The following is a 25,331-nucleotide window of genomic DNA, read 5'->3' on the forward strand; positions in this document are numbered from 1 at the left end:
ATGGATGGTCACTTTCTCTCAGCCTCAGCTACCTCACAGGGTTGTGAGGACAAAAGGAGGAGACTGCCCTGAGCTCTTCAGAGAAAGGGCCGTATAAAAATGTGAAAAATAAATAAATAAAATAATATTCATGGTAGGGAACAGGGATTGCAATGCCCAAGACCTCACAGAAAACTGGGTCTTCAGAACAGACTGAAGGAAGCGTCAGGCAGAGGGCTCCAGGAAAGATTTCCAAGCATAAGGGGCAGAATCATGAGGAGGAGCAGAAGACCTTAGGAAGGGGAGGTGGTAGGAGGAGTGCAAGGTTTCCTAGTTTGTCATTAAAAACATTATTGGCAGTGGTTCTCAAACTTCTTCACACCAGGACCAACTTTTTAGAAAGACAATTTCTCGGTACCCACTGGAAGTGATGTCATTGACTTGGAAGTGATGCCATGGCCAGAAGTGACATCATCAATTTAGGCTTCAAACCTAAGCTGTGATCAGTCGAAGGTTCCACTACACGGTGCACTTGTGCTGTTATTTTGCATAGCTTGGAATTCAAACATTTCAGTTTGGAAGTAAAAGCAGAAGGCAGACTTGGATCCTTCTCCAACCAAACAGTCTTCCCCCTTTCCAGAGTCCCCAAGGCACCAGGCCTCGGTCCCAACAGTAGCGCATCTTGCCCAGCAGCTCTGTAACCTGTATTTCCAGCTCTCTGTTTTCAATGGTGGTTGAACTAGGTGCTAAGCGACCCACCTGCAACCCACCTAGTGGGTCCCAACCCACAGTTTGAGAAAAATTGCGCTACAGGGTTGTATGCTCCTGTCATTTAACTTGCCTCTCAGCCAAAGGACTCTTTTAAAAACAAACCCCTCCATGTACAACTAACATCATCCACTTGGCACCCACAAAGTGACCTCTTAAGAGGTCACATGCTGGAATTTGCAAGCTAGAGATGCCTTAGCTAAGAGAGCTGTCCATTCACAGCTGCTTTACAGGGGTGCATGTGCATACTTTAAATATGTCATCAGCTCAAAGACTTCCTGCTGCATAAAAAATGACATGCCCATCATCTCACTTTCACCTATTCAGTAGACATCACTGGCTTATCCTGTGCTCATAATTAATGAGCATATTTTAAAATAATTTCCCATGCAATTCTGCACATACACCACCTGCTAATTACAGACAAAAGGGCAAAAACAAGTAGCCAAGGCAAATGCTGTCTAGGTGAGGGACAGGTGATTTTCTGCATGTTATCAATCAAAAGCTTGTCATGCAGAGAGTGGAGCTGAAAGTACCTTCTGTCTAAAGTGTTTGGGGAGATAAGCTCAGGAAAGATTGGTGTATATAGCACTGACCACTTACCTGTTCCCAAGCATAAGTTAAAAGCAGTGTTTCTCAAACTATCAGTTGGAACCCGCTAGGTGGGTCGCGAACCACTCTCAGGTGGGTCGCCATTCATTTCAATATTTTATTTTTTAATGTATTAGACTTAATGCTATCAAGGTATGTAACTACATTTGGGGAAATGTCACAGATCTGTACTTTTAACAGGCTACTATGAAGATGCTTTTAACAATGATAGTAAATGGACTTACTCCTGGGTAAGTAGGGGTAGAATTGCAGCCTAGGATTGTTAAAATTGTCCTGTTTGATGATGTCACTTCCGGTCATGACATCACTTCTGGTGGGTCCTGACAGATTCTCATTCTAAAAAGTGGGTCCTGGTGCTAAAGGAGTGAGAAGCACTGAGTTAAAGCGTCACTTTTAACCTTTAAATTTTCATGGCCGAGTGGGATTTGAACCCAGACCTCTACAGCCCTTGCTTGAAACATTAACTGCTACATCACACCAGCTCTCGCTGTGAAGGGTACATTGGGGCATTCTCTTGGACATCAGCTTGTTTCAGGGGAATCTGAAGTTGCTGGCTGAGATGGAAGATGGGGAAGAAGAAACCATTGCCCCAGACAGCTTCTTCACTTCTCTTCCCTACTACCAGGATGGCTCCCCAGCAGGATCATCTCCTCAGATTCAAGGGCTCTCATCCCTCTGGGAGAGCGGTTATCAAGCAGACACTGTACAGCTTACAGGAATTACATGCACTGAATAAAACATCAGATCCCTGGAAAAAATGGGGCTTAATAAGTTATTGAACTATTAGGTGAGATCCTTGAAAATGTCAGCCATGGTTAACAGCTGTGCATGAGTGCCCTTCTTTATGGGCTGCAGTTGTACAAGCTGCTAAAATGTGTGGGGAAAGAAGAGCCCGATCAGCAGTGCTCAGTTTGGTGGCACTAAACATCAGCATGCTGAATGACTAAGCAACAGCTGCCCAGAACCGCCGTGTCATCGTTTTCCCATCAAAACCTGTCCCTGGCTCAAGGCAAGCCAAGGGCAAAGGCTCACGCACACACACCTCAGTTGTCTTTAAGAAGTATAATGATGCTGGGGTTTTTTGTACTGGCTTGGTATAAAGCAAAGAGAGACATACGAGGGCCTCCAGGTGGGGACCAGAGAAATGAAAATAAACCAGTTAGGCGTTGTGCCTCCCTCAGAGAGACTTTTTTCTTTTTTTAAAGATTAAATGCCAAATCAGTGCTGGCAAAATAAAATCTGCAGTACTCCTTGTGCTCTGCCTCTGATTCAGTTCATCATGCTTAAAGCACAGATTGAAGCGTTACAGTCAAGAGATGAAGTCTGGACTACAACAATGCTCTCTACCTGGGGCTGCCCTTGAAAATGGTTTAGAACCTCCCAATTCAAGGTGGAGTTATCATACTGATGAGGCCTTAGGTGACATGGGACTCAGATAGCTGAAGGATACCTTCTCTCACACTAGCCTCCTTGCATGCTGCACTCATCCTTTGGGATGGCGTTGCTGACTCCAACTTGTGATAAAATCCTTAGGGCTGCCAGAGATTGTGCCAAGGGTCATTAGAACCTGCATTCAACCAATGTTCTATCTAATCTCTGAAGCTGTTGAAGAACTGACACCTTAAGTGCTGCTGTAGGTGTGTTAACAATTCTCCTGTTTATTTCAATGTTGCCATTTCTGATGTCAGATCCTCAGTGACCAGATGTATTATTTGTCTCAAGGTGAGTCTGACCCTTTTGCTTTCAAAAAGGGTTCTGTAGGTCCTTTCCTCCTCCTCCTCCCTCCGCCAGGAACTAATTTGGCACATCATTCATGGATTTTAAATTTTGCTCTCAAAAGGCCAGAAAGCTTAACACAGCCTTTGATAAAATCCCAGAGGAATTTTATCAAAGGGGACAGTCTCTTTAGGAGACCCTTAACCAGGTGGGAGGGGAGGGGATGAAATAGAGCAGGGAAGAGTGGTGACAAAAGTGAGCAGAACAGGGGTGGGGAGGGGGCTGAACAGGGCACCTCAGGAGGTAGTACAAATCCAAATAGACTGGAGTAGCCAGAGGTTGCTCCATGCCACTCGGGAACCTGCATAACCGCCAGGTCCTAGCCCCACCTCCCGCTCCCTGCCCGCCCACCCATCCATCCCTGGGAACACCCACCACCCACCCTCCCCCCAACCTAAAATGCCTCCTCTCCAACTCCTCCCCGCCATTCTCGCGCTCCCCCCAGACCCCTGCATCAGTCTAGCTCGGCCAACGCCAACTTACCCCACCAGGCCTGGATCTGGTGTAGGGAGGCCAGCGCAACTCCTTGCAGCTCCTGAGTTGACACAACCGTGCCTTATGGTATGTGACACCCCCGGGTCAGCACAAGTGACTTGTACTGGCCTAACCCGGGGGTTAGGATTGTGCTGTAATTTTTATAATAAAAGAAATAATTGCAGAAAATGAACATCATGGTATTTAGGCTCACCCTAGAATGGAAAGTGTCCTGTTTGCACCAAAACCAACTTCTGCGGCAGCTGCAACTCTGCAGCTGTGCCCCTGAGCTCCTGTACACTCTTTCATGGGAAGCGGATCTACATGCCAAAGAGCTCCTGTAGCAGGCCTGTTTTCTTCCAGATGAAACATTGTCTTAAGGAATGTATGCATTCCTGGCCCAGCACATATGGCTTTCGGTAGCAGCAGCAGCTGCACACCCAATCGTACAAGGGCAGCGAGAATAGGTGAAGTAGGAAAATATAAAATCCCAAGAAATTTCTGGGTCCCCTTCTTTGGCTCCTGGGCCCCCTTTTTGACCTGAGGCCTGGGTACCAATCACTCACTTTACCCTCCTCTCATGAGCCCTGCACAGCCACACTGGTGTGTCACAACGAGAGCCTTAAATTCTCCCAACGGTTGGCCATTTGGGCTCAGACAGATGAGCTTTTCAGCCTTCAGTCTTTCCAAAGAAGGGGTAGGTTGAGACAAATGACTTAAGTCGTCTATCTGGAACAGAAGGTTGTAATGAACTATTGATGTAGTCCTTGGCTGTTCCCCAGCCGTCAGAACCCGGCATCTGCTCAAACCTCCTCTCGTTAGAGCTGACAGCCATGCAGGTAAGCATCTCTTAAATTCCTTGTGTAGAAAATAGGGCCACCAAGATGCACTGAGAGGGAATTCTATGATGTTCCCATATATCGGGGGCTTTGGAATAAGGCTGCTCGTTTTTACAATTCTGTTTAATTTCACTTTGCTTCTGCTGGCTCTGTTCTCCCAAGGGCCACTGTTAATAATTAAGATCTATGTTACTCACTTTTGTGGCATAATTAAACTTGCTGCTTAATTAGAAAACCTAGCTCAGGCTAAACAAAGGGGGATCGATAATGCCTCTGATGGGAAAAGCCTGAGAGAGGGGGAAACCAAGGGTGGTATTCAAGTGGGTGAAGAGCTAATGCTATGTGCCAATGCATGACTCATCCAGCACCACCAAGCCCAGCCTCTGACCCTCTGCTGCATCTTGTAAACTAAATAGCGGGTTAAAAGACCTGGCCTGCGACACCCAGCAGTGAGCCTACTGCGAGAAAGAAGTAGATACAGCACTTGAGGACCAACAACCTGGAGAACTGTGTTAGCTTCCCCCAGCAGAAGTGCAGCAGGAAAAAAGTGAGCCTCCACCCTCAACTTGGATGCCCTGTTTTGAGATCCTTTCCTGCTTTTGATGCTGCAACTGAATGCCTACAGTTCAGATTCCTCCAGAAACCCTCCAAAGAGCTTCTGTTTGCCAGCCCTGCCTCCCATTTTACTGCTTCTCCAGGCTATTTCCCACTTCCCAAAATTATGCATGCGAAAGGAAGAAAATTGAGAGTGTAAATCTCTGATTTTATGATTTTACATATGTGTAACAGGGGGGTTGGTTTTAATTCTGTGTATTTTGTTTTGTTGTTTGTGACTAGCTGGTCGGATGACCATAAATAAAGTATCTTATCTCTCTGCATGCGAAAGACAGAGTGGATAGAGAGATGCTCTTTACACTCTCACATAACACCAGAACTAGGGGACATCCACTAAAATGGAGTGTTGGGAGAGTTAGGACACACAAAAGAAAATATTTCTTTACTCAGCGTGTGGTCAGTCTGTGGAACTCCTTTCCACAGAATGTGGTGATGGCATCTGGCCTGGACGCCTTTAAAAGGGGATTGGACAAGTTTCTGGAGGAAAAATCCATTACAGGTTACAAGCCATGATGTGCATGGGCAACTTCCTGATTTTAGAGATGGGCTATGTCAGAATGCCAGATGCAAGGGAGGGCACCAGGATGAGGTCTCTTGTTGTCTGGTGAGCTCCCTGGGGCATTTGGTGGGCCGCTGTGAGATACAGGAAGCTGGACTAGATGGGCCTATGGCCTGATCCAGTGGGGCTGTTCTTATGTTCTTAAACTACAATTCCCAGGAGGCGTTGCAGGTCTTCTTGTTATCTGGTGTGCTCCCTGGGGCATTTGGTGGGCCGCTGTGAGATACAGGAAGCTGAACTTGTTGGGCCTATGGCCTGATCCAGTGGGGCTGTTCTTATGTTCTTATCCAGTGTTTGTACTTGGGGGAGGGGGAAGGGGATGAGCACTACCTCAACTCCAGAGCCCAAGTCAACCAAGCAGGTAGACTTGGGCTCCTGGGTGAGGTTTGCCAGGCTGGTAGATGCAGGCTCCTGCCCAGACTTGGAGCCCAGATTTTCCTGCCCAGTAGACCTGGGCTCCCATTCCAACTCCGCCCTCTGGAGATGCCTCTTCCAGGCGGGTAGATCTGGGCTCCTGGCCATGCTTTGGCTGTGCATGCATGAGGCTCTGGGGCCTGGGCCTACCCGGAGGGAGGTGATCAGTTCGCAAGACCTTGGGCCAGCCAGTGGGCATTCCCCTGGTGCCCAACTTTGCACCAGGGGATGCCCTTTCCTGCTGACATAACAGTTTGGGGGGGTCACGCACCCATGGCCTCCCTTGAATCTGCATCTGCTTTCACCACACAACACACTACATGGGCCACAACCAGTGGCAGCACAGGAGAAAAGTCTGCAAAAGAGCTTCCTCAGGACACCTATGCTACATCTAGGTCCACTCTGCAGCTCATGGACTACCCAGAGGCAACTAGTAGGTCACCATGGGCAAAATGGTATAGCTCCTCTTATGTTTCCCAAGAGAGACTGCCTAGATCAGGGGTGCTCAATAGGTGGATCGCAATCTACTGGTAGATCGCGAAGCAAAATGAGTAGATCGCGGAGTGCCGACCCCCCTTCAGGTGCCTCTGGGAGGAAACGCCGGGAGTAAGGCCCATTGTACTCAATGGGGCTTACTCCCAGGTAAGTGTGGCTAGGTTTGCAGCCTCACAGCCTAATCCTAGGCATGTCTACTCAGGAGTAAGTCCTGTTATACTCAGTGGGGCTCAAGGTACACCAACATACATTGTATACATAAATGTTATATGTTATGATGGCACGAACATTGTAAAAAAAACTCTGGTAGATCTCTGGGCCTTGCTGGGTTTCAAAGTAGCTCTCGAGCCAAAAAAGTGTGAGCACCCCTGGCCTAGAGCACCTTCACACACCTAGATATTCAGAAGAAATGGAAATGTCATCTAAAGCAGAAGTAGTTTCCCGTCTTGTCCCACTGATCAAGCAGTCCATTTCTCATTTTTTACACCAGGTACCTAAAAATGTCTCAATACACATGAAAGCCAGAACAATACACCCAAAACTATGGGACAAACTGTAATTCTGAATTTCACTAGTCTAGATAGCTCTTCTCAATTCAATTAAATCTCAAACAGATAAATTGGAGATCAATTCACCAAGGCTGCTCACCCAATCACCTTAATTGGAGAGATCAGTTCCAAAGAAAGAAGATCCTTTTCTCCTAGTGAAATGAATCATGAATTATATTTTAGGAAAACCCTCTTCAAATTTCTTTGCTATTTTGCAGTGTCTTCAGACTACAAATACCTCATTATTAGTTTTTTATTAAAGCAGTGGTTCCCAACCTAGAAGCCTGGGGCAAAAATTGGAATTGTCATGGACCTCTTATGGCTCTGGAGAGTCTGGTCTTCCGCCCTTTCTGGTGGTCCAACTCCCAAGAGATCCCCCATGGACTATCGGAGAGGATGGAAAATGGCCTGCCCACAGCCACAGCTGACACTTCAGTGGTTGTGGCTGTGAGCAGTCCATTCTCCACCCTCTGTGGTGGTCCACAGGAGATTGATCACTTCCAGTGTCTCACCATGAAAGGAAAGGTGATTGTTTTTCCTGAGACCTCATGGACCACTTCTCAGAATCTCATGGACCACCTGTGGGAACCACCAAAGATTGGGAACCAGTGTTTTAAAGGACACTGGGAATCTTTCAAAGAAACTTATTCTGAAAAAGGTCAAATCTTCAGCCATAAATCACATTTCCCCCTCTTACTTTATCCTAGGGTGCAGTTATATATAATTTCACATGTATCCACCAGCCAAGTGTGACATTTCATGCATTCGATGATGCAGGCTGCAGAAGGATTTGTTAAAATAACTTTGTTTATGTAAGGATGTTACAAGAATCTGTTGCATTTGACTTTTAAGGGAATATTTTCTCTGATGTCTGCTTTAAGGCCTTTTCACCCACATTAAGCTCAACATTTATCAACTGCAAGGGTTGCTTTGCATGTAGGAATAAGATGTTGCAAATGGAGACCTGGCACCAGGTCTGAGAAGCTCTTGGCAAAGTCTTAGCTTACATGTGACTGGCAGCCCAATCCTATGCGTGTCTACTCAGAAGTAAGTCCCCTTAGAGTCAATGGGGCTTACTCTCAGGAAAGTGTGGATAGGATTGGGCTGTCAGGCTGCAATCTTATATACTTTCCCCTGAGTAAGGCAGGGATGTGCCAAAGCCACAGCACCCAGACTCAAGTCGAGTCCTGGGTCTCAGCCCCTTGACTAATAATAATAATAATAATAATAATAATAATAATAATACTTTATTTCTATCCTGCCCTTCTCCCCAAAGGGACCCAGTGGGGACTTGAGTCACCCACGAGTCATAATGGCAGTTGTTGCAGCTATTGTCCAGAGCAGTGTTTCTCAAACTGTGGGTTGGGACCCACAAGGTGGGTCGCAAGCCAACCTCAGGTGGGTCGCCATTCATTTCAATATTTTATTTTTAATATATTAGACATAATGATACCAATGTATGTAACTGCATTTGGGGAAATGTCACAGATCTGTACTTTTAACAGGCTACTATGAAGATGCTTTTAACAATGATAGTAAATTGACTTACTCCTGAGTAAATGTGAGTAGGATTGCAGCCTAGGATTGTTAAAATTTTCCTGTTTGATTATGTCACTTCCAGTCATGACATCACTTCTGGTGGGTCCTGACAGATTCTTATTCTAAAAAGTGGGTCCCGGTGCTAAAGGAGTGAGAATCACTCAGAGCCATGATTTTTCAAGTCATTTTGACTTGAGTCTGAGTCTTTTTGAAAAGTGAGTCAAGCCCCAGAAGTGGCAAAAAAACAAAAAAAAAGACAAAAAGCAAGCAAGCACACATACAAAACAGAGTTGCAAGCACACACAAAAGCAAGTTGACTTGAGTCTAATTGAGTCTTTTCATTTTGGGGGTAAAAAACCCCCAGTCAGCACCCAAGATTTTTACACACACAACTCCAGTCCGTCTGAGTCATAGAAAATGTGTGTCTCACCCCATTCCTGGAGTAAGGCCCACTGGACTTACTCCCAAGTAGATATGCATAGGACCTCTCTGTTACATTCTTTGGATACAACCCATTGTGGCCAGACAAAGTGACCATCACAAGCTCGTCAACAGCTGCATCCTTGTTCTTAGCCTACAGTCCAGACCAGTTATAACCACTCATCTTTTGTCACATCAGGTTTTCTTCCCCCCCTCCCCAGCCACCTAAAACCACCTCAAATCTTATTTAACCAGAAGCAAGCTCTGAGATAATCAATCGTTCTTGACTTAACTTTTCTCCCCGCTTAATAAGGCACTTTATTTAAACTTTCAGCTGTGCGTGAGTATCCCCAATGGGGATTTTAAAACATAGGATTATTAGAAATTAATTAAGTATTCTTTTGCAATCCTGCCTATGGAGATCAGTTAGAGCTGTGGCGCATGAAGAAGGTACAGACTCTCATGCAGACAATGGCTGAGGAAGGGAAACATTTCTTGGAGGATATAAATGCAGCATATTTGAAAGCCACTTAATGAAAGTGCTATTAAACCAGCACAAACATTAAATATGGTATTGTCATGGTCAAACCAAGCAGAAACCTGTCATGAATATGTACAGTTTAGGCCTAGTAGCATGTAGGGCCTGAACCAAACTAAACCAGTAACAGAGAAGTGACTTGCAGTCCTAGCTGCAAGGATGTGAGTAACAACAGCCAACGGAATTAACAACTCAATGGAAGGTGATAATGTAGCACCTACACAGACAGAAAGGCCCATCAAGGATGGAATACAGCTGTGGACCGCCAGTGGGGAGGGGAGAGCTGAAAGGGCTAGCATCCAGCCCCACTTCAGGAAGATTCTGTCCCCAAGAGTTTCTGATTGGACAGTTTAAATAAGTACAGAGTGACCTCCATCCTGTTAGCATGAGAAGTATAAGAACAAAGCCCAAAGGGGGTGTCGGGTCTTTTGGTGAAAAAGTTTGTGGGTGCAACATCCTGCAGGCAGAGCCTGGTCCACCAGGGCCAGGTGGCCTCATAGGTAACTTGGAGCTGAAAGATCTACAAAAGAAAGCTGACCCAGGTGAGAGTTAGGGAATAATAGAGATAGCCAGTTAGCTTTGTTATTTTTATACTGATATGTTTCCTAGGGTTTTATGCCTCTAGCATTTGCTGACTTTTGTAACTTTATGTAACCCCATGTACTTAATCAAGTAAAAATCCTTTTACTAAGTTGTTTCATTGTCTGTTGGGGACAAAGGTCCAGAATCCTGCCTAGCATTCAGCAAGCTACCAAATACTCATTGAGGAGTAGTAACTTGAGGACTGAGGTATTTATTAAAGAACGTGCTCAGTGCCTGCAAGGGATAGAATTAAGCCTAGAGGGTCTCGGTGTCCCTGGACACTGGCACTGGACACTGGATCCCTGGACACTGGCATGTACAGGGTGGTGGCAGTTCTACCAAACAAGGGTCCTTGAGGGCTCTAGGGTTCGAGAACCAAGAACTCTGAGCACCCCAAACCCTGGGAGTGTATGACAAGACCCCTGAAGGATGTGATGCTTGGCATGTGTGTGTTTAGAAATGGAATGTGGTCAGTGATCCAGGACACTTTTTCTTGGCATAACTAAGGACTCTCACTGTGTTCTTAATAGCAGAATAGAACAGAAAGAAGAGAACGAAAACAATACGGAACAGAAGAAATAGGACAGAAAGAAGTCAATGCAGGTTGGGCTTCTTATCTGCGGATTTGGGACCCACAAATTTGACCCAACATGGATCAGGAGGGTCTCACTGTACCTCTCAGATGAGACCAAAAGAGTTTTCCGGAGGGAGGCGTTCTGAGGTACAGGGAGGTGCAACCTCCCCACACTTCAAAAGGCCTGCCAGAGTCTTCTGAGACCAAAATTCTGGTTTAGTGAAAAACCAGAAGTGGGTCTCAGAGGGCTCCAGCAGGCCTGAGATGCAGGGAGGCCATGCATGGCCTCCCCATGCCTCAGAACACCTTTGGACAAAACTGGAAGGCACTTCCAGTCATGTTCGGAGGTTCTCTGATGGCCATGATTTGTTGACTCAATTTGCGGGTTTCAGTCTCTGTGAGGGGATCCCCCATATGGACAACCTGTACACATCCTGATTACACAGGTCAACACACATTTTGCTTCCTTAGACGTTAAGTCAACTCCTAGGTATATTTGGAATGCTGATTCCAAAAATGGCATCTGTTTTGCCATATCACTTCTAGTTTTGGAGACATGGCATAGCCTCTTTAGTGAATGGTCCAAGCAGCTTCCTCATGAGGAAGCCTACACCATGGTTGAGAGGATAACCTGCTCTCCAAGTGCCAGCTGATGACCAAAGAAGGAGAAATTTACTTCCTTGTCATTTCAACCTATTGAATCTAGGACTGCCTTCAGGTGCCGCTGAAGAACAAGCCCCTTCTCCTTCCGTGCAACAGCCCTCCAGATCCCAAACATTTCACTGTTCCTCAGGGGAGTTGGTTTCTAGATTTTTAGTCCCCTCCTCTGAACCCACTCCAGCTTATGTTCTCCAAAATGTGATGTCTGGATGTATATATGCCCAAGTGACAACACATACATCAGGCAAATTCATCACTGGGCAATCATTCATTGGTTGACTTCATTCTCTCTTAGGGCATAATCCTAACTGTGCCCTGGGTCAGTGCAAGGGACTTGCGCCAGCTCAGGAAGCTCACATGTTTGCATGTTTGTGCCTCCATGGGCTGGTGCAGGGATGCACACCAGCCTGCAGAGGCTGCATCCAGCCTCTGCTGTGCTGAAATGAGGTAGGTCCGTGGCGGCCAAGCTCACCCAGTGTGGGGGTCTGAGGGGAGACGTGGGGAACATAAGAACAGCCCCACTGGATCAGGCCATAGGCCCATCTAGTCCAGCTTCCTGTATCTCACAGCAGCCCACCAAATACCACAGGGAGCATACCAGACAACAAGAGACCTGCATTGTTGGAAGAATCTAAAAAAATTGGTTTCCTCTTTAGGGGGGAAGCAGAGTAGCTTCAGCAGCAGACCCCCCCCCCCTCTTGCTGGGAATCAACCCCAGGGAAGCTCCCACACCTGGCTGACTGCTAATTAAGAAAGACAAACTACAATGGTTGGTTGAAGTGGCAAAAGAAAGTCATTTACTCACGGTTCCATAGAAGCATATGTTACAGCATCTGATTATGATCAGAGGTTACACTAAACTTAAGATAACAAGGCCCTGGAGCTGCCTCGCCCTACATGTGCCATGTGGTCAAGATGGCGTTGCCAGCAGAGCCCTGCTGTGACCCATCTTGTCAGGTCCGTGTTCAGTGAGGAAGAGAGGGACGTGCACTGTTGGAGCAGAAGGGAAGAAGCAGAAGGGTGTGTCTGGGCCACAACCCCACATAGGTCATTCAAAGGGGACAGGTAAAAGTGTAGGGTCACTGGGCCATGGCTTAACCCTTTCAGGACAGTATCCTGCCACCTCTGGACAGCAGACGGAGTTGCACCAAACTCCAACATGCATCCTGGTGCCCTCCCTTGCATCTGACATAGCCCATTTCTAAAATCAGGAGGTTACATAAGAACAACCCCACTGGATCAGGCCATAGTCCCATCTAGTCCAGCTTCCTGTATAAGAACATAAGAACAGCCCCACTGGATCAGGCTATAGGCCCATCCAGTCCAGCCTCCTGCACCCCACAGTGGCCCACCAAATGCCCCAGGGAGCACACCAGACAACACCAGACAACAAGAGACCTGCATCCTGGTGCCCTCCCTTGCATCTGGCATTCTGACATAGCCCATTTCTAAAATCAGGAGGTTGCACATACACATCATGGCTTGTAACCCATAATCAGGAGGTTACATAAGAATGTAAGAACAGCCCCACTGGATCAGGCCATAAGCCCATCTAGTCCAGCTTTCTGTTTAAGAAGATAAGAACAGCCCCACTGGATCAGGCCATAGACCCATCCAGTCCAGCCCTCTGCACCCCACAGCAGCCCACCCCAGGGAGCACACCAGACAACAAGAGACCTGCATCCTGGTGCCCTCCCCTGCATTGGCATTCTGACATAACCCATTTCTAAAATCAGGAGGTTGCACATACACATCATGGCTTGTAAACCATAATGAATTTTTCCTCCAGAAACTTGTCCAATCCCCTTTTAAAGGCATCCAGGCCAGATACCGTCACCACATCCTGTGGCAAGGAGTTCCACAGACTGACCACACGCTGAGTAAAGAAATATTTTCTTTTGTCTGTCCTAACCCTCCCAACACTCCATTTTAGTGGATGTCCCCTGGTTCTGATGATGTTGTATGAGAGTGTAAAGAGCATCTCTCTATCCACTCTGTCCATCCCCTGCATAATTTTGTATGTCTCAATCATGTCCCCCCTCAGGAGCCTCTTTTCTAGGCTGAAGAGGCCCAAACGAATAGCCTTTCCTCATAAGGAAGGTGCCCCAGCCCCGTAATCATCTTAGTCGCTCTCTTTTGCACCTTTTCCATTTCCACTATGTCTTTTTTGAGATGTGGCGACCAGAACTGGACACAATACTCCAGGTGTGGCCTTACCATCGATTTGTACAACGGCATTATAATACTAGCCATTTTGTTCTCAATACCCTTCCTAATGATCCCAAGCATAGAAATGGCCTCCTTTACTGCCGCCGCACACTGGGTCTCAATAACCAGGTCTCAATCCAGGAGAGGACCTGCCCTCTAATTCCCTGACTGGAGTTTTTTCACACACACCCCACCCTGTGGGGAGTGTGGGGAACAGGTGGCAAAGAGGCATTTCAGGGTGGGGGAGGGCGTGTCAGGTGTCGTTGGCCTCATCAGGTGGTGCAGATCCAAGTAGAGCCATTGGGGCCACTTCCGCTCTCTCCAGGGTAAGGGGAATTTTTTCCCCTTGCCTTGGCCCAAGCCTCAGCCAGTCCCAAATTTGTGCTGGACACAGTGCAGGCCTACTGGCTTGCCTATTCCAGCACAAGTTAGGATTGTGCTGTTAGTCACCTTGGTCATCTTGCAGGGGTCTCCAATCTCGGTAGGACTATAGCCACTCCAGTATCAGACACCAGCTACTTCCAGAACAGAATTGTCTCATACAGCAGATCCCACTCTGCACATAGATGGTATTCTCTCAAAATAGCAACATTCCCACAGAGACATTGGAAGGGGAGTACAGGAGCCAGAAAAGCCACCAGGGACAAGAGAGAAGGTTTACTTACTTCTTTGGCCGGTAGTCAGGGATAGAGCGATCCAGTGAAATCCTGTCACTCAGCTGGGCATTATAACCGTATTCTTCATACTTTGTTTCAGATTCGTGGCTGTCATCTCTCAGGGTAGCAGCCATTCCCCCCTGGCCCAGGCCTCCAGGGCCTTCAACTAGTCCCATGGGCTTGGCTAGACCTACAGGGAAGAAACAGGCAAGATATGTTTAGTTCAGTTGAGCCTAGAGCCATGCTTCCCAAATCTCAGATACAGGCTGCAATCTTAACCACACTTTCCTGAGAGTGTGGAAAGTGCTATTTTGTCCCTATTGAACAAAATAGGACTTACTTCTGAGTAGACCTGGTTAGGATTGTGCCCACAGTCAGTTTTCATGACCTACTAGGGTTAGGTTCCTGGTGAATACCGAATCCGTAGATACTGAATCATTGCACTTATGGAGGAAATGGGATTAGGTTCAGGGATGCTCTTCACCATACACTCTATGAACTTGGTGAACCTGAATCCTATCTTGCAGTCTATGGGTCTGGGTGATAGCAAAGTCTCATCAAACTCTGCAACATCTGAGGCTTCCTCCTCTGTGCTGGCTGTCCCTCAGCTCGTTAAAGGTTGGTGGCCCAACGATGAGGCCTGAGAGTTCAGCAGGGGGAGGGAGATTGCTTCACCCATCCTCCAACTCCACCTGTCTCTTGGCACCTTCCCTGGACTTGCACCAGCCCCAGAACAGCCCTCAGGCAGCCTTCCAGAGCCCTCTCGTCATTGGTCTCTCATCCTTGCCAGGGTTGTGAAGGTTCAGCTGGAGCCCTCAAGATGGTGGGCTAAGTCTTCTGCATTCTGCTCATGAGGAGGCCACTGCTGCTTCTCCTCCTCCTTCCACAACCTCTCTTGCCCTCTCTGCTAACCTGCAGCTGTGCTAAGCCACCCCCTCCCTGAGTGCATTGGCACAGAATCTGCAGATAATGAGAACAGAGTCATTGATGATGAGAGGTAAGTGGCAATTTTGCCCCTCACAGATAAGCAGAGAGTGATTTGCCCCTCACCCTCGCAGAGAGTGATTTTGCATATACATTGCCTGTAGCTGGTACACTCCCCCCCCCATGACAAGTCTTTATACGAAGTCAGACATTTTGCTCAATATTTAGCTCAATATTGTCAGACTGCCAGAAGATCTCTGGGGTTTCAGGTGGGGTCTTTCCCACTCCTACCTGCAGTCTACAAATGGATTGTTTTTAAACCAGCCCAGTTCCAGGAGAAATTCTTTCCTTCCCTCTCAATCTGGAACTAAATTGGCTTGCTTTTCCTTTCAAAAATGCAGCCTGGTCCTGGTTCATGATGCACATTCTGGTTTCCTTGCATTCCTCCCCTCGTTTCTAGGAAATTGACATGAGCCATCCCTTCTCTGTTTGAATCACACCAAAATGTTCTTTGCTGTGAATTTGTAGAGCATTCATAAGAGACAACCCTGCCTGTAACAGGTGTCCATGATAAGCACACGTAATGTGCATAACTGATGTTTTTAGGCAGGGTCCTTTTTCTAACAAATCTAACACAAACAAGAAGTTACTGCTTACAGTGACCTTAGCCTTAGTCTTAGCCATTAAACCCATTTCACGTAGGAGGCCAAACAGCTTTCCTGACATCTGCTGAGGACCAGAAGTGACATCATTAAGCAGGAGGTGGCATCACTGAGCAGATGATGGCAAGAAATAAGCCCATTGTCCTCCCATAGAAACTCATCATCTACAAATGACATAAAATGTGCAAATCATATTTCCAAGCTGTGAAGCAATACCTTGGCAGAAGCGGCACTGCTGAAAGGGTAGCCCGCGAAACTGGACTCTCCCAGTGTCTTAGCAGTGTCTCCCTCCTCTCACTCCTCTTGGTCTGCCCCTTCCCCATAGCATTCCTTGCCTTCTGAGGCCTCCTTCTCAGCGGTGGACCTCCCCAGCCCCGCGCCCAGAGCAAAGGTTCGCGATGGCGCCCGCCCATGGGCTGTCACCGCCTCCCCCATGAAAATCTCTCCCCCCCCCCACTCACCTGAGATTCATGGAGCCTTGCACACATCAGGGAAGCCTCTCTTCCCCGACACTATAAATGGGAAACCAGAAGAGAGGCTTCTGCTGGGTCCTAGAGGCTTGCACCTGGGGCATTTGCCCCATCGGACCTAATGGTAGGTCCACAACTGCTCCTTTCATCTCTCCCTCTCAGAGCAGAAGCGGCACTGCTGAAAGGGCAGGACTGTGAGAACGCAAGTATCACAGAGGTTGAATAAAGAGCTTCTGTAGGCCACATTCTGTAGGCCATGGGCCTTATGTTCACTCCTGCCTTGCATTTAATCTCACACACTGATCAATAAAGCACTATGGTACATGGCCAGAGTATGCATTTGCTGTTCATCCATAGTAGGAAATGTTCAACCTGTGTGAAATTTTAAGCAGATTTGGAGTGTTCAGGTACACATCAGGGGGTCATCAAGGGAATTCGCTAGGAGCTGAGCTCCTGCTCTCTTATATTCCCTTACAGATCAGAAGCTTGTTTTGCCCTGTGGGACTGTCTTCAGGTGTCTGTTACCTCCAGGATCAGTGGCAGTCTACCACCAACTATCTGTTGCAGGGTTGGCCTGAGGGCTCACAGCTACCAGAAGGCTCACAGTCTTCTCAAGTCTCTAGGGCATGGGCCTCCGAACACCAGCCCATGAACCAGATCCAGCCCACCAAGATTTTCAGCATGGTGGTGGCGAGGCCTTGACATTCTGCCTGATCTTTGCAGAGCCTCATGACAGGGAGCCACTTTCCCTAGGAAATCGGGGCATAAAGCCTTCTGGGGTGACCAGCAGCAGAAGGGCTTCCCAGAGTGAGGTTCTGTAAAGATTGAGTAGACCACAGCTGCGATACAAGGACATCTGCAAGAGGGATCTGAAGGCCTTAGGGATGGACCTCAACAAGTGGGAAACCCTGGCCTCTGAGCGGCCCACTTGGAGGCAGGCTGTGCAGCATGGCCTTTCCCAGTTTGAAGAGACACTTGGCCAACAGTCTGAGGCAAAGAGGCAAAGAAGGAAGGCCCATAGCCAGGAAGACAGACCAGGGACAGACTGCACTTGCTCCCGGTGTGGAAGGGATTGTCACTCCCGGATTGGCCTTTTCAGTCACACTAGACGCTGTGCCAGAACCACCTTTCAGAGCGCGATACCAGAGTCTCTCAAGACTGAAGGTTGCCAATACAATACAAGAGTGCAACGAATGGTGGCTGCAGGACAGAAAGTTAAGACCTCACCTCTCCTGTGCCCTGAGCAAAAATTCCGATGTACTGCAGGCTGTAATTAGGAGACTGCTGCTCTGGAACCTATTCAGTGGGAAACTGGAAGATAGTGATGGCACAATTCTGGTGCAGCCACTGCCTTCTCCCACCCTTGCTTCCTACTAATAGACTAATCCAGCTATGATGGGTGGCAGGTGTCATCCCCACCACCAACCAAGACCCCAGATGGGTAGCAATGGCGAGTTCTTCTTCCACATCATCAGCAAACAGGAGGTCTTGGCTGTAACTTCAACACTAAGAGAAGGAGCCACCATCACCTGCCTGTTGGAAATTACCCAGTTTGACAGAGAGGATGAAAGGAACCAACAAGGATGACTACTTCCCCACCACCACCACCAAGCAAGGAGAGCTGAAGTTACCAATGATCCAAAGCTCCGGAGAATAGCCATCAGCAAATTTAGACAATATTTGGGTAGCTGCACCAGAAACTGAACTAAGGCAGTGGTCTTCAACCTTTATCATACCATAATCCCAATTAATACATAAATAAAGAATGAGGCTGGGGACCAACCCACAATCCCACACTCCGCTCAGGACCCTCTCCACCCACTCCCTGCTCCTATAAAACAGTCCTCCCAGCACTGTTCACTGTAACCAAAAAATTTTATTAGAGCAAAAAAAATTACCCTGAAGCCTGGCACTAACGTAAGCTATTTTAGCAGCATTGCTATGAACCTGAGTGGAATTGGGACACAATTTCCTGGTCCCTGAAGGCGTACACCAGATGCCTTCCCCTTTGCCTGGTGGTGCTCTAGTCCAGTGATCTTCAACCTGTTTCATTTCTCCTAAGTTGCCGCGACCCCACAACTGAGATTTCATGAACCCTCTGGGGTCCCAAACCCAAGGTTGAAGAGCACTGGTCTAAGGCAGGGGTGTCCAAACATTTTGGCAGGAGGGCCACATCATCTCTCTGACACTGTGTAGGGAGCCGGGGAAAATTAAAATTAGAATAAATTTACATAAATGAATTTATTAGAGATGGAACTTATATGAATGAATGAAGGTCCTGAAGTAGTTCAAGGTCAATAAAAGGCCTTTCATAAAGCAAGGCCAACCTTTCCTTCACTGCCGCTGCTGCATCGCAGATGTGAAACAGCAAGCAGTGGAGGGAGCCCTGTCCCTCAGCTCAGGTGAGAGGTTGAACAGTCATCCTCACACTGAGAGCAGTTGCGTCGGGCCAGCATGGGCTCCAGCAAGTCTCTAGAGGGCCAGAGGCTCAATGGAGACTGGGGGTTCCCTGTGGGCCTAATTGGGAGCCCCCGAGGGCTGCAAGTGCCCCGGGGCCGTGGTTTGGACACCCCTGGTCTAAGGCAACCCCTGCATAGAAGATGGTTCATAATATCCACATGCCAAGGGCCCCACCCCCAAGAGCTTTAACCTCCAACTGAAGACAAACCCAGCCGCATACCAGCAACTAAGAATTCCTACCAGCCACAGCTCTTCACAAGCACAGAACATCTCCCTTTTAAGCCAGAGTAATAGATGTGTTAAAAGTATACATTTAATAGCACCGGACTATTGAGGGAACAACAGTGGCTTTGCCGAGAAAAGAACAAAGGCACAGTGCATCAAACGTTGAGCCTGCAGAGGTTATCAAGCAGCTTATTATTTTTCTCGGGCAAGAGGCGGCCAGGCGGTCTGGCTCAGCCATGCGTAATTATACGGATTTCATTTGTTTTGCTACAAAATCCAATATTTTAGCTGCTCACACTGTTAATCGGATCTCGCTTCAGAAAAAAAAAAATAATAATATGAATAGGCACCTATTGAATCCAAGCTGAAATTCTGGAGGTTTTCCCTTGTTCATAGTACAACCAAGAACTGTAGTTCTGGTGCCTGCAGTTGTCATAACACACCCCAACCTATGGATCGATCTCTAGCAACAGCGAACATAACAACATTGTGTTTTCTGCCAGCCCAGTACCGCAAGTGCTCCTCTGCCTCCTGGGGAGTTTGACCTCATCTGTTCAGACTGTATTTATTCCCAGTACAGTCTGTGGCCGATTCACTCCAGATAACGAAAAAATCAAAACAAAAAAAGTGTCGGCAAGGAAATGGATGGGGGAGCTGAACCTCTCACTGTACTTCTTTATTAGTTTCTTGCCCTTAGATAAAACTACATCTCTTAAGGTCTACTATGCAGCATGTTAGAAAGATGGGGAGGGGGGAACACTCTGCCTTCTGCCCCCTACTTGCTCAAACTCCAATCCAGTAAGGGGTGAGAAGTCAGAGAGAGAAGGGGCTTGGGAATCTGTAGCAATGAGACGGAGGCAGGTCCTGGCAAGGTGGTGGCTGCATGCCACCCACCAGTTGCAGTGTGGCACCAGAACCCATGAGATAGGGGCACAGGGGGTAATTGGTACCTATGTTCAGGATTATAAAGGAGGGGCAGGGCCAAAGGAGGGGCCCCAGAAATTTCCTGGGATCTTATATTTTCCAGTCTCAACTCACTGCCCATGTAGGGACTCTGGGTGCATGGAGGGGGAGGATTCAGCCACCCATATGCGCAGGGCCAAGGAATGCATACGTGAGACCCTTAATAAAGTGTGAAATCTGTGAGGAAACCAGCCTGCTTCAGTAGCTCTTTGGCTTGTGGATCCACTTGCCTTGAAGGAGTGTAGAGAAGCTTAGGGACACAGCTGCGGGGCTACAGCTGCAGAAGTCGGTTTTAGTGCACACTTTCCATTCTTTCGCGAGCCTAAATATGATGATGCTAATTCTCTGCAAAGATTTTCTATAACTAAAAGATATTAGGAGTTTACACTTAGGAGTGTGTTTGATTTTCTGTGTTGCTGTATCTAGTTGTTGACGCCATATTCAGGGGAGGGGGACCTGGGCTCCACATTGGGAAGCCTGGTAAACCTGCGCTCCAAAGATTTTTCCAGCTGTCACCACCCTCCTCCTACCCTCTTTGGCCCCCTCCTCACCCCTTTTCTGCCCACCCCTGTCACCACCCTCCTTTACTCTGTTTCACCCACCCCTCCACCTTTAGGTAGGGGCCCAAAAGAAACCTTGTACCCCCTGATCAGGTATCACCCCTTGATACTCTTGGTGATGATGATCTTGGAGGCCCAGTGGCACCACAGCCTGGCAAAAATCTTGAAAAAATATCCAAAATTTGAGGGTGTTGTTTTGAGATCAGGGAGAGGCAAAGTCTCTCTGTAAGATGATGATGATGATGATGATGATGATGATGATGATGATCAGTATTTATATACCACTTTTTAACAGGAAGTTCACAAAGCGATTTACAGAGAAAATCAAACAAACAACTAATGGCTCCCTGTCCCAAAAGGGCTCACAACCTAAAAGATGCAAAAGAACACCAGCAGACAGCCACTAGAAAAGACATTGCTGGAGTGAGGAGGGCCAGTTACTCTCCCCCACTAAATAAAAGATCTATAAGATACAGCCTGCATTCCTCTCACAAGCCCTCATATGAACTGGTACCAGTTCCCACCCACCACTAAGTTCTCAGAACCTTTATGATCTAGTCAGGCACTCGCCTGCAACAAGGATTAGGCGAGACGGCAGCTGAACATTAAGGTTGTTCACAACCATCATAACTAGTAGCCCTTGTTCAGCTGTCTGCCATGAATTTGTCTAATCCCCTTTCAAAGCCATGTAAACTTCTAGCCCAGCCACATCTTGCAGCAGCAAATTTGTTATGCAAAGAAGGTGCTCCTTTGGGCCACCCAAAATCTCCTGCCCTTTCAGTGGCCAACACAAACACTCCAAACAGCCAGGGAACAGCAGTGAGCCCAAAGGCCTGTGGGTGGTGCGCAAAGATGCTGACCTCTGAACAGATTCTGCAGCTCAGAGCACTCATGTCACTCCAGTGCCACCCACTGATTATCCAATAGATCTTAAAGAACTTTGTTCAGTTTGCCAGTCTGCAGAATAGGCTTCTTTCATCAAGCACCATAAATCCTGCACAAACTCTCTGCTTAATAAGGGCCAGAGCTGAGAAAGAGCTCCTTGAAATTATTGGAGAGCATCCAAAAACGGTCTTGTCTCTCCGACAGGAAAAGGGTCACAGACTGCATTGTTGACCCAGCATGCTGATATTGAAGCAAGAGAAAATGGAAACCCTTGGCAGGCACACAGACCGTGCTTGAATGACAGCAGCCAGACAAAATGATGTTACTTAGACCTCACAATTGCAACCACAATGACAACAGCACAAAGTGTGCAAATGGAGATGGAAAGGAGTCTGCCTTATGACTGAGTCTAAATGCTCCAAAGAGATGAAATCTTGATACTCGCGCAAGTTTAAGTGCATCATGCGCTCAGTTCAAACACAGCCTGGCCAGAGTCATGGGGGACAAGAGGGGGCAGCCTCCCTCATTCTGAATGCCCCCCCCCCCCGTATCTGAGGCAAGGGTGTCAAACTCATTTCATAAGGTAGGCCAAAAAGCATCCATGGTGCCTGCTGAGGGTTTGACGTGATGTCATTCAGCAGGAAGTGGCGCCATTAAGGGCACAATCCTAAACCCTTATGTCAGTGCTTTCCAGCACTGGCATAAGGGCAATGCAGCTCTGAGGTAAGGGAACAAACATCCCCTTACTTTGAGGAGGGCTCCGTGAGTGACACTCAACTGCAGGCATATGTCCCATTGGCACTGCTATGCCTGTGCTGGAAAGCACTGACATAAGGTGTTATGATTGCACCCTAAGTGAGTGATGAGTAGAAATAAGCACATCTTCTCACTTAGGAACTCCTTAGCTGCAAATGACAGAATATATTTATTTATTTATTTATTTATTTATTTATTTTCCACATTTTTACACTGCCCTTCCTCCAAAAAGCTCAGGGTGGTGTACACAGCTGCTCCCCTCTATTTGTCCTCACAACAACTCTGTGAGGTAGATGAGACTGAGAGAAAGTGACTGGCCCAAGTTCACCCAGGAAGCTTTGTGGCTGAGCGGGGATTTGAACCTGGATCTTCCAGATCTAAGACCACCTCCCAAACCACTCCACCACCCTGGCTCTCAAATCCTGATTATATTTTCAAGATGCGGAAGAGCCCAGTGATCCCTCAGGCTACTCTTTCAGCAGCGCCACTTCTGCTGAGGCGTCACATCACAGCTCAGCAAGTCCAATCCTCACAAATTTGACCCAACATGGATCAGGAGGGTCTCACTGTACCTCTCAGATGAGACCAAAAGAGTTTTCCGGTCACATCCGGAGGGAGGCGTTCTGAGGTACAGGGAGGTGCAACCTCCCCACACTTCAAAAGGCCTGCCAGAGTCTTCTGAGACCAAAATTCTGGTTTAGTGAAAAACCAGAAGTGGGTCTCAGAGGGCTCCAGCAGGCCTGAGATGCAGGGAGGCCATGCATGGCCTCCCCATGCCTCAGAACACCTCTGGACAAAACTGGAAGGCACTTCCAGTCATGTTCGGAGGTTCTCTGATGGCCATGATTTGTTGACTCAATTTGCGGGTTTCAGTCTCTGTGAGGGGATCCCCCATATGGACAACCTGTACACATCCTGATTACACAGGCCAACACACATTTTGCTTCCTTAAACGTTACACCAATTGCTGGGTATATTTGGGGTGCCGATTCCAAAAATGGCATCCGTTTTGCCCTATCATGTCTAGTTTTGGAGACATGGCATAGCCTTTTTAGTGAATGGTTCAAGCAGCTTCCTCATGAGGAAGCCTACACCATGGCTTCCTCATGAGGAAGCCCCTTGAACCATTCACTAATGAGGCTATACTATATCTCCAAAACTAGACGTGATAGGGCAAAATGGATACCATTTTTGGAATCAGCACCCCAAATTCATATCAAACCACCGTACAGTTTGGGAAAAACTTTTCTGACCCTCAGTTTTGTAGGCCTGTGTAAAGAGCTTCCATGGGCCATATCCAGTCCACAGGCCAGTGGTTCTCTAACTGTGATCTGTGGCACACTGGGAAGCTGTGGAAACTAGCCAGGGGAACCTTGGAATTCTCACAAAAACCCACCACCCTATACAATGTATAGAATTGCAACCCTAATGGGGAGCCATGGCCAATGGCTCAAGGGAGCTCAAGGGAGCTGCCAGTCAAAAATGTTTGGGAACCACTGCCACAGGCCTTACACCTGACACCCCTGTTCTGGGTGACACAATGTTTCTGTGAACAGAGCAAACATAACTGCTTCACCTGGCCTGCCACATACCCACTAATATAGAAGGTAAACATGCAGTAGAAGGTAAACAGTTTCCTCATCTAGTTCAGCATCCGATTTCCCCATAACAGCTTCTTGGAGAAGCCTCCAACAAGAGGAAGGCAGACTCCACTCCCATTGTTGCCCCCTTGCAACTGGGTCTCTGAAGTTGACTGCCTTTACACCCAAAAGCAGCTTATAGCCACCATGACTATAGCCATCAAGACCTGGCTGGAATCGTGCGGGCCAGGGTCTAGGGCACTGGTTCCCAAACTGTGAACCATAGTTCCCAATGAGCCATGGAATCTATGCAAAAAAACCAGACACCCTATACAATGTATAGGATTGCACCCCTAATGGGGAGCCATGGCCGGTGGCCCAGTAGGTCAAGGGAGCCACCAGTTGAAAAAATTTGGGAGCCACAGGTCTAGCAGGAGGGATCTGCTGTGCACCCTGAGGCTTGCAAAAGTCTCTGGGAAACAGTTCCAGTCTCAAGAGACTGTCTGGCTCTGGGGTGCAGACTGTAGCCCCATAGGTTTGACTCAAGAATCCTGTCTCAAAGGCTGTCTCAGGATAAGACTGCATAATTTGGCCATCTAGACTTCCTTTTCAGGGGCTGGTGTGGAGAAGCTGGGGCAGCATTTGACAACCCCAGGTTTGAGCCAGGGTGGGAATGCCCAGGAAGAAAATGACAAGTTTCTTATATCTTCCAGTAGGTGCTGCACTTTTGGGGGGGAAGGAGGTAGAGCCCCTTAGTCAGGACCCGCTGGGTGTGATTGGTGTATATCAGTGAAGTGGTTCATTACCCCAAAACATATCTGACCTTGTCTCAGCCATGGGGGTGCCAGGGCAAAACAGCAGCAACAGAGCCACCGTTTCTAAAATCAATTTAGTTTTATTTCCATGGGAACATTTCCTATAGTGCTGATTCCCTCTTCCTCCCCTGCAGACATAACCCAAGAAAGGAGATCCTTGGATAATATTTTGCTGAGTGATTGCAAGCTATTTGTTCTTCATTCTCCCATGCCACACTGCTAAGATCAAAGAAGGCAAGCCTTCGGCTTGCAAGAACGGCTTCCAGCCAAGAAAGCATAATACACTCACACTGGGGCTGCAACAGACAGAAAGATACTGCAATGACAAGATCCTAACCAGGCCTACTCAGAAGTAAGTCCTATTTTGTTCAATGGGACTTAGTCTCAGGAAAGTGTGGTTAGGATTGCAGCCTATATGTTGAACATCCTCTGCACTCACTCAGAGGCACTCCCTCCAATCAGAGCAACAAACAGGTTTGAACCCAGGCTCTGTTGATCCATCAGTGTGTGACACAAGCTGCATGCTCCTGTCGTATCCCCCATGTACCCAGTAGGCACAATAGCTCCGCTTAGCTGCCGTCTCTCCGGACACAAAATTCATTACTATTTTTAATTGGAAATGATGCTACATTTATGTGTACAGATCTCCAATATCAATATGTAATTGCTTTTAAGCACTCCTCATTTGAAGCCTGCTGCCCCTGGAGATGAGGAGATGGATTCTAATTACAAGAGATAATTTGGAAGAAGATAAACAAATATCAGAAGATCATGA

General features: G+C 47.5%; 1 protein-coding gene across 1 annotated transcript in view; it reads right to left on the reverse strand.

Annotated features, from left to right (window-relative positions):
• Nucleotides 1–25,331, reverse strand: part of GALNT9 (polypeptide N-acetylgalactosaminyltransferase 9) — a 190,156-nt gene that overhangs the window by 128,608 nt on the left and 36,217 nt on the right. Inside the window, exon 2 of the mRNA XM_066609862.1 lies at nt 14,266–14,446. Within this exon, the coding sequence (XP_066465959.1) occupies nt 14,266–14,446 (181 nt within the window). The remainder of the gene's footprint in view (nt 1–14,265; nt 14,447–25,331) is intronic.

Source organism: Tiliqua scincoides, chromosome 14 (assembly GCF_035046505.1).
Source record: "Tiliqua scincoides isolate rTilSci1 chromosome 14, rTilSci1.hap2, whole genome shotgun sequence".
Taxonomy (NCBI): Eukaryota; Metazoa; Chordata; class Lepidosauria; order Squamata; family Scincidae; genus Tiliqua; species Tiliqua scincoides.